Raw genomic sequence first — 9,147 nt, 5'->3', positions numbered from 1 at the left:
GTTTTTTGTTATTTGATTTATGCATTTTATAAATGCATATTACTGATTTTATTTTTTCTTCTGCTTCTCTGTTCTTTTAAAAGTGAATTTCTTTACATTTTGTGTTAGCGGTTGGATAATTCATGTGTGATATTGCATCACTTGTGTTATTTACATTGAGAACTGTCATTCAAAGAGACAAAGGACAGACACAAATAATCACATTATTTCAGTGTATGGATCATATTTGATCTTTAATTTTTGACGGGAAAAAAAAAGACATCGCAATTGAAGCCATTTCATGGAAAACATTATGTACAAGGAGGACTCTGTCCTCACAGACATCGACAGCAACATTAGTAAAAAACAAAGACACGAGAGTTAAGGATTTGAAGTGCTTCTGAACCTTGAAAAAACATGGTTATCCAAACTATCGAGATAAATATATTTATATTTTACAGAATACCTTAAATATACAACGTCCGTTATGTATTCTATAAATGACTTAGGCACACTTTTGTCTGAAACAATCATGGGAAAGGTTTTTAAAGGCCCTCCTCTCGCTGTTTGAAATAGTTGGACCTGAACTTTCACCGAGAAACAAAAAATCGCCGTCCAGGAGCGGCTGAACTGACTCGTTGGCCAGCCGGAAGCGAGGGAGGGGAGGGGTCATAATGTACACAACCATATTTTACAGCATGACTCAAAGCTGGCTTCATCTACACTGCCCACAGACACGGGTGCGGTCCCAAACATCACCCCCCCTTGCTCCTTTTGCAGACTCCTCTTTGCTGTTTCAAGTAGGCCTGGTGGAGCGTCCACCTTATTGCTCACAACTATCCTGACGACGCTCTCCGGTAGCAGAGGGAGCAGGAGATGGAGAGGAGTTTGAGACACAACCAACCAAGCAAGTGGGTGACAAGGATTTTATTTTCTTTATTTTTAAAGGTGGACAGTCATGTAAGGTTCAGAGACGACAAATAAGAGCAGCTACGATATCTACAGAGAATATACAGTACAAGTGAAATATACATGTATGATACCAACTAAACGCACACAGAGGGGTGGGGGGGGAGGAGTGACCAGCCGGTCAGTCTATAAGTCCGACTCGGGCATGTCCGGCATGTCGGCCATCAAGTAACCGATACCGTAGCGGCCGTTGGGTGCGGTGTCCGCATCGGGGCCGCCGCCGCTCTGCTTGCGGTAGATGCTGTTGCCAGGCATCGGCGACGGCGCCTCGCTGGGCGACTTGCCCTGGATCAGGCTGGTGTCGTCGTCCTCCCCCGGCCGGGCGGCCTCCTTGATGATGCGGCCCTTCTTGTAGGAGACGGTGGAGATGCCGCTGGCGCCGTCGTCGACGATGTTGAAGTAGCGCAGGCAGAAGACCACGGGCACGGGCAGGATGGCCATCACTATCAGGGAGATGCAGACCGCGGTGCCCCACGGAGGGAAGTTCACCTTCTGCTCTTTGGCCTGGAGGGAAACAAAGAACGGCAAGTTGGTGGAATGTCATTTTTATGAGTTACATATTGATAGATATTTAGGTTTTAAATGACCGGAACAACGGTGTTTACTTAAAGAAAATTGAAAAAAAGGTGGTCAAACTGTTTTGTTGTGTATAAGAAGTGGACGTAGTCATCGTGACGTCACCCATTGGTTTGTGGACTGACGTTTTGATGTCCAGACGCCATACATGGCTCTGGTGGAGACATCCCCTGCTTTATAGTCTGTTTGACTCTAAATGGACCATAATTTACGACATGAACATCATGCTGTATTGAAGAAGACTTGAAACTAGAGATTGAGACCATAAACTCATGTTTACAATGTTTACTGAGGTAATAGATCAAGAGAGAAGTAGAGTCATTTTCTCATAGAGAACCGGAGGTTGCCGCCTAATTTGGACAAAATTCATCTTGTAATCATTTTATTGAGACTTAAAAAACAGCCACATTTGTCAGAGTGGTGCAGGAATTAGTCCTAAAATCACAAAAGTGGTGTTCATTTGTGAAGATCATCTTGCTGAACAAAACGCGTCAGTATCATAAACTTTTGCCACAGACATTATTTTCTGCAATAATCCAGAATGGAGTAGAAACATCCCATTGGCTTTTAGTGGAGGGAACCAGTGCGATGGTAACGTCCAGGTTCACTGCAGCAGTTAAGCCTCTTGGTCGCCAAAAGCTAATATTAGTTGTTTATTGAGGAAAAACACGAAAGCATTTACTAGATTCAGCTTCTCAAATGCGACGATGTAGCTTTCTCTGTATTCATATCACTGTAGATTGTATATCTTAATATTTTTATTCAAAAAAAAATTGTACTAATCAAAAATAAAGAATGAAAATGAAAGATATTATGAGTTGCACCCCTGCTCTCACCAATTCTACTTCCGGTGTCTGGTTGATTGCATTAAGAGTCTGCACAAACAAACTGACGACCAATCGGTGTGTTCACTCGGGTCTCACAGTGAGGCTCAGTTCAGCTGCAGGTGAACCTTAATTAGCTGCTTTGGTGAGCTGAAGAGTTTTAGCCTCACAGGACAAATGAAGGAGTCCATTCAGGGGACACTTTGTCCCATTTGGCCTCCGCTCTCGTTTCCCCTTGATGTGATCAAACATGTCTCCGGGGCAGACGGCGCATCCTGTTAATTGTCCGACGGTTAAAGGACGCCTGAACATGTGAAAACTTTGCCCCCCATTCCTAGCCACTCCCTCACTTACTTTGAACCCTTTTTCTTTTTTCTTTTTACTCGTTCCAGGTTTTTGTTGAAAGCTTCCACCCTCATTGAACCCCCCCCCCCCCCCCCCCCCCCCCCCCGTCCCAGGAGAGACGAGCCGGAGACATCGACGACTCACCTCTTCCTGTATCCAGGCACTGTAGCTGGGCGGCGTCATGGACAGCTGGATGAAGCTGGCGGCCAGGAGGACCAGCAGCAGGAAGGGTGTGATGAACTTCCACATGTAGTAGTAGAACCGGTACGGCGTGAAGCCCAGCATGTCCTTCAGGTCTTCAAAGAACCTGAGGGGGGAAACGGAGGGACGCAGCAGGAGGTGAGATCACATGTCTGTGACAAAGAATTCACAATACTTTCATATGTCTGCTTTATGAATCTGATGGCCTTCACATGCTGTTTCTATGGCTCCTTTTAAAAACATATTCTGTGGATCACGGAATAAATAAACATACATTTAATCACATAAATACTTATTGCGACACCCCTATTCCAAATAATTTATCTCCAACTATGACAGCTTTTAAAACAATAACTTTATTGATATTTATGTGCGACAAGAGATGAGTAATTCATAAACCGGTCGACAGAGATGCAGGTGGCGATGTCGGCGTTCTTACTTATCGATCCCGTAGACCCAGGCGACCGCCACGTTCTCCAGTATGACCACGATGAGCAGAGGCAGGGTGGCCGAGTAGTCGTCGAACATGGTCACGAAGTAGTTCCCTGAGCGCTGAACGAACAGGAGGCCGATGGAGAAGGCCAACACGCAGCATCCCACTGCGGGAGAGGAAAGCACCATGCGTTATAGTGAGTAGTAATACGTCTCACTAAACAACCACACGCAATGGAGGGAATGTCAGGGTTCCAACTCTGTATTATTGAGGAACACATGCATCCATGTGAGGAATAAAAACAGAAGGTGTGTAGAGATAACGTGAGCTGAAATGGAGTGTGTTTAAGTAGAGCAGGACCCATTTGAGTTAATAGAGCAGTGAGATGGCCCACCTGTTCACTGAAGTGTGAAGCAGCCGCTGAGCCGTCACTGATCAAACCTGGTATGTTGTTGGCGAAACTAAAACAGGAAGAAGATAGCGCTTTTGTTTCTCCACCGGTAGCTATCGATAGCTATCTCTAGTCACCACAGAGCATCAATGTGAGGTCTGTGCAGTTACTATCCTTAGTAGTGTAACTGGCTGATGGTGGCAAAATAACGGGGTAACTGTGGAAAAATGTGTTGTTGGTATTTGCTCGACTCTGAGGAAACGGAAAGCGATCCGGTGGTTGAAAAGTTGTCTGTTTTCACTTAGTTAGAGAGAGTATTTCCTGTTTGAGTTGCTTCAGACTCCACAGACATCCAGGGATTAAACTAAACTAAGCTGACCTTAAACTTCAACATACTACAAGTCTGCATCCGCCGTGTTTTGGAAGATTTTCCTGCCATGACCACCGTTATATATCCTGCACCCACGACATTCAGTAGTCAAATGAACGTGACATCACAGAATGATTTAAAATGTGTTCGTGATCCCTGCACAAGTTAAAGGAGAGGTACTCGGGACGTCTCTCTAACCTGTGAGGAATTCCTTGCGGACTTTGAAGGTGTCGATCAGCGGAGTGAGGATGCCCTCGATGGTGCCGAACATGCTGCCCAGGCCGAGGTTGACCAGCATGAGGAAGAACATGACGGACCAGAAGGGCGAGCCCGGGAAGTGGGTCATGGCCTCTGTGAAGGCAATGAAGGCCAAGCCTGTGCCTTGGACCGCCTGTTAAGAGAGGAGAGAAGAAGAAGAGGTTGGACATCAGTGGCCAGAGGCTTTTTATTTTACCTCAACTGAGGTGGTCTTCATTTGAGATGGGTGCCCTTGGGAACATCTATTTCTAATTCCCCTATTTTGTCAGTATAATGAAAACTCACATTAAAACCCTCTCAGCTGTTCAGCCGGCATAATCTATAAGTTAATATTTGGGCCTATTTGTACCTTATTGAGCTCCTCCTCGATGCTGCAGGACTCCAGGCCCAGCTTGACATACTGGCCTTCCTTCACCCCGTTGATGATCGAGATCATCTGATGGTAGTCCTCAGCACTGACTTGGCTAACGTTAGTGAGGTTGATGTGCTGAGGGATCAGGCTTCTATCAATGTCGCTCCCCAACAACCCCACAATCTTGTTAGTGTTTCTGGGAAAAACAAACAAAAAAGAAACAGTTGTAAGTTATTGATAGTAAAGCAATAGTTAGTTACTGTTGCTCTGTCATTTTCCTTTTCAGTTACTACGCTATGATTGGGCAGTTAATGGTCGGGGCGGGCTTTAGCGAATGCAACAGTCCACCTCTGCTGCTACTCCGTCCTCAATGACCCGCCCTACTCTGCCTCTGATTGGCTAACCACCCACACTCATGCCTAAAGCTAACCAATCCAGTCAATGAAGGCAACGAGTAGCAGCCAATCAGAGGCAGAGGAGGGCGGGTCATGCCTTTGTCAGAGCTACAATGGAGCCCACACTGTCACTAATCACTAATTGCACTTGAATGAATAGTATCACCTTTTTGGTAAAGAGAAGCGGACAGAAGGGTCTACAGCAAATGTATTTTTAAGGAATTAAGGATTATTAGGGAACAACACTGTTCCTGTAAAGCTGGGTAGGTCGTTGTTCACTGTTACAATCAAAAGCAGCATGTGTAGACATTCAGTATACCTTCAGTAGCTAGCATAGCTAACGCTAGTTAATGATGTGCTAACGTACTACTAATATTATCTTTCCCCCCCAAACTGTTCCCTTCTCTGCTTCTTCAACGTCTGAAAAGTAAAGACTTCACCATTTAACTGTGAGTTACATTCACACCTAAACTTCTGCAGGAAATGCAGTTGCAGTCTATAAATACCTTAAATGTGAGAGGAGGCTCGTGCTACTCACAGTGCGACACACTTGCCGATCATTATGTTGGCTTTGAAGCCCAGCACCGCAAACACCACCAGGGTGGCCAGCACGGAGGTGAAGAAATTGATAAAAGACACCAAGACGGCGTCGAAGTGGCAGTTGTTGTCCCGCTTGTTGTAGCTGGAGAAGGCGATGACGCCGCCGAAGCCGAGGCCCAGGGCGAAGAAGACCTGCGTGGCCGCCTCTCGCCACACCTTGGCCTCCAACATGATCTCCAACTGAAAGAACAACACAGGCAGATTTGGCTTTAGTTTGGTAACATGGTCTATATTTAAGGTTCTCACTGAAGGACTTCACCTTAAGTCCTAAAGGAGGACTTTTTAAAAAATGTTTGCAGATAATTACATCAAAAACAAAACAAACATTGTCAGGACTTTTTATCTATTTATAGCTGAGAGAAGCAAAGTAATAAAATGCTGATGCAGCGAACTCCCCCTGAAGTGTGAAGGTTTACTTCCTCGTCGTTGACATGTGGATGAAAGTGCAGAAAAAGCAAGTAAGTGGACCTTGAGTTGACATTAAATAAATGTTTTTCCTGTTTTATATCATTCTAAATGTAATATTTTTAGGTTTGAGACTATTGGTCGGATAAGTTGACTCAGTGATGCTATTTTATGACACTTTACAATTTAAATTAACGACGTAAACTATTCATAACTGCAGCCCTGCACATGAATATACAGTTGTAAAATCCATGCAGTAATTGTTTGTTACTGGTGGCTGGATGTTATGCCGTCACTAATGTTTTGTGTGTGGGTGGGTTAGCATACGTTTTACATATTTTTATTATATATATTTTTTATTATGCTTCATGCTCAAGTCCCGGTGTGTCATGTGCTTCACCTGACTGCTGGGGACGACAAAGCTGAAATTTGAAAAGTATTATTTTGGTCCAATAAGAGCAACAATAATTAACATATTAGCATTTATATCTGTTTGTGTTTTGCAGACACTCGATGCATCGTCTTGCCAAATGACAGCTGCCATCTTGACAGTTTCCACGTCGACGTTTTCTGCAACGACGCTCTCGAGCTGTTCTGAGAACGGAGCAGAAAACACACGGGACTCTGATGTCCGCGGCTTCACTGAAGGTGGCGTTTGAAGTGGCAAGATGTCAGCCGAGGAGACGGACAGACAGACACAGCGAGACAGACAGCGAGACAGACGGACGGAGACTCTCCGGCTGGTGTCGTTACAGAAAGCCTCAGTAACTCCTGTTTCCATGGCGACATGATTTCACAGCCTGACGCTGCCATTGGCCGAGGAGCCGACCAATCACGGTGCAGATTTAGGTTTTTGGGTTCAGACACTTTTTTTTTTTTTTTTTTTCCCTGTAAAGTAGTGAGTGGATTCAGTTCAGCAGTGGCTCAATAAGCTTTTCTGTATATTCCTCGTCAGTGTTAAGTATAAGATAACTGTAGTGTTTCTACATTTAGTAATGCTGAGAGGATCTATTAACATTTAGATAATTTCTAAAGCAAAAGTGACAAACTCAAATGTTTGTTTTGAAGCTTTTCTTTGTCATAAATGATCATAAACTTATTATCTTCAGGTTTGGACTGTTGGTCAAACAAAACAAGATATTTGGGCTTTAGCAACATCATTTTTCACTTTTTCCTGATAATTTACAGATAAAACAGTTGGCAGCTTGATCGATAATGAAAATAATAGTTTTCCCTTGGTGGCTTCATTCCAAACGGCACCATTTGCTCTGAATTGACGCAGTTGAAAAGGGCGTTACCTTGGGTGTGAACATGTGTCGAATCCCATCCACGGAGCCCTTCAGCAGCAGAGCGCGGACCAGGAAGCAGATCAACACCACGTACGGGAACAGGGAGCTGAAGTACATCACCTGTAAGCAAACAAAACCTGTTCAAACGGCACCAAACGCCTGCAGTCGGACCTGTACTCCGATAAAACTCACTCTGCATATCTCTAAGACGTGGCACGCATTAGGAGCGATGCATAATTTAAACACTAAACTAGTGTTTAGGTAAGAAGGACAAAATGTTCAGAAATCCAACTTTTGTTGAAGCCAATGAACTAGTTTGAAGAGAAGTCCGATTATGTTTTACTCACTCGAGTATGTCTCGTTCCGTGCCAATTATTACTGCTTTCTAGAATACTGAGCAGCGTAAAAACAAATCTTGGCTCTGAGATGATAACTGCTGTTCAGTTCTTGTGAGAAAAGAACCCCACTTGACAGACGGTCAGAGTGTGTGTCGACAGAAGACTGTAATAATAAATGTAGTGTGATCTTATTGCCCGTGTTGATCCTGATAACGTGACAGGAACATTAAAATGTGCAGAAAAGAGAGAGAAAGTACTGTTTTTCTTTACTTTGTTTCTCATTAATCTTGAGTTCATCTTTTCTTTTGTGTATTTTTGACAGTGACGATGCATATTTAGGAAGTGGTGCCTTAATGTACCATCTACATTGTTAAACCGCTAGATCGCTGCAGGAATGAGTCCTAAAAGCCTGAAACGAGTCAGAATTCTTTGCTCTTTCGGTTCCCTCGTCTCAAAGTCGACGGCTTGTTTGAACGGGTTTTTCGTTAGATGCCTGAAATGAAGTCTGTGGTTAACTCAAGTTTAAGAGATTTTAACTTTTTACGATACAAAACGCTTCAGTAAATACCCCTCTTGTGAATTTTGAAGCTTTTAAGTGTCTTTAAGAAAAGTGGTTGCTAACAAGTTGCATCTCTGGAACACTATTCGGCCTTTAGCTCAGTGGTGGAGACATGAAGTCATGTGACCGCGGTGTAGTTTGTTCATAGCCTCATACGTTAGCGTCCTATTGCTGAGTGCACTCGCGCTTCAAAAATCATAAAAGTGGTGTTTATTTGTGTAGATCTTCTGAACAACAGAAGTATCTGCAATGTGATGCTAACTTCATGGTTAGTGAGAAACGTCCTCCCTGCAGCACTCTGTATACCAGCAGGGTCTGTGCCTGTGCAAGACCCTTTGTGCAATTATAGTGCCAATTAGACAGTGGGCCTCTGTTCTCTTTTCTCTCTCTCGCTGCACTGTGACCACGTGGGTTTACAGGACTGAAGAGTGGGTGTGGGTGAATGAGATGGTTTGGGCTTGAGTCATGAGCACGGTTAGGGATTCAGAGACCTCGGGTCTCTTGCATGGTGGTCCATGTGTAGCCCCGAACGGAGACTGACTAATGTCTCGTCGGGATTCCTTTAGATATTTTAAAGTTCAGTCAAGGTTTGTGAAGTTTAACGATTTTCCTCCCAGTGCTTGGAGGCAAAAAGAGATTCTCCTAAAGTATTTTTGTGATACTTTGACTTTATGTCCTGTACATTTGATCTCTGGTAATGAACAGTTTCTACCTCAACAAGAATCCATACTGGAGATGTGTTTGATGAGTCAAAGCTTGCAAAGTAAGAAGTTACTTCACTGAACATTCTAACCAGTTTAACTTAATTCAACCATTTAAAACAGGTTGGATGGAATGCAACGTTATGTTATTTCATCCAACCT

General features: G+C 43.9%; 1 protein-coding gene across 2 annotated transcripts in view; it reads right to left on the bottom strand.

The window, feature by feature from the left end:
* Nucleotides 1-214: 214 nt before the first annotated feature.
* The window catches only part of slc6a15 (solute carrier family 6 member 15), a 24,466-nt gene continuing 15,533 nt past the window's right edge, over nt 215-9,147 (bottom strand). Inside the window, exons 6-13 of one of the 2 annotated variants that reach the window (XM_031857348.1) lie at nt 7,397-7,507; nt 5,632-5,873; nt 4,696-4,894; nt 4,287-4,479; nt 3,334-3,493; nt 2,838-3,000; nt 1,340-1,452; nt 215-1,211 (exon numbers count right to left, since the gene is read on the bottom strand). In XM_031857348.1, the coding sequence (XP_031713208.1) occupies nt 1,070-1,211; nt 1,340-1,452; nt 2,838-3,000; nt 3,334-3,493; nt 4,287-4,479; nt 4,696-4,894; nt 5,632-5,873; nt 7,397-7,507 (1,323 nt within the window). In that variant the 3' untranslated portion in view covers nt 215-1,069. Of the gene's footprint in view, nt 1,453-2,837; nt 3,001-3,333; nt 3,494-4,286; nt 4,480-4,695; nt 4,895-5,631; nt 5,874-7,396; nt 7,508-9,147 lie in introns of both variants that reach the window. The other variant, XM_031857340.1, reaches the window with a different exon arrangement.

This window comes from Anarrhichthys ocellatus, unplaced genomic scaffold, assembly GCF_004355925.1.
Source record: "Anarrhichthys ocellatus isolate YVR2014 unplaced genomic scaffold, GSC_Weel_1.0 scaffold2, whole genome shotgun sequence".
Classification (NCBI taxonomy): domain Eukaryota; kingdom Metazoa; phylum Chordata; class Actinopteri; order Perciformes; family Anarhichadidae; genus Anarrhichthys; species Anarrhichthys ocellatus.
Note: the sequence above shows the minus strand (reverse complement) of the source record. Positions and strands in the feature narration are given on the sequence as shown.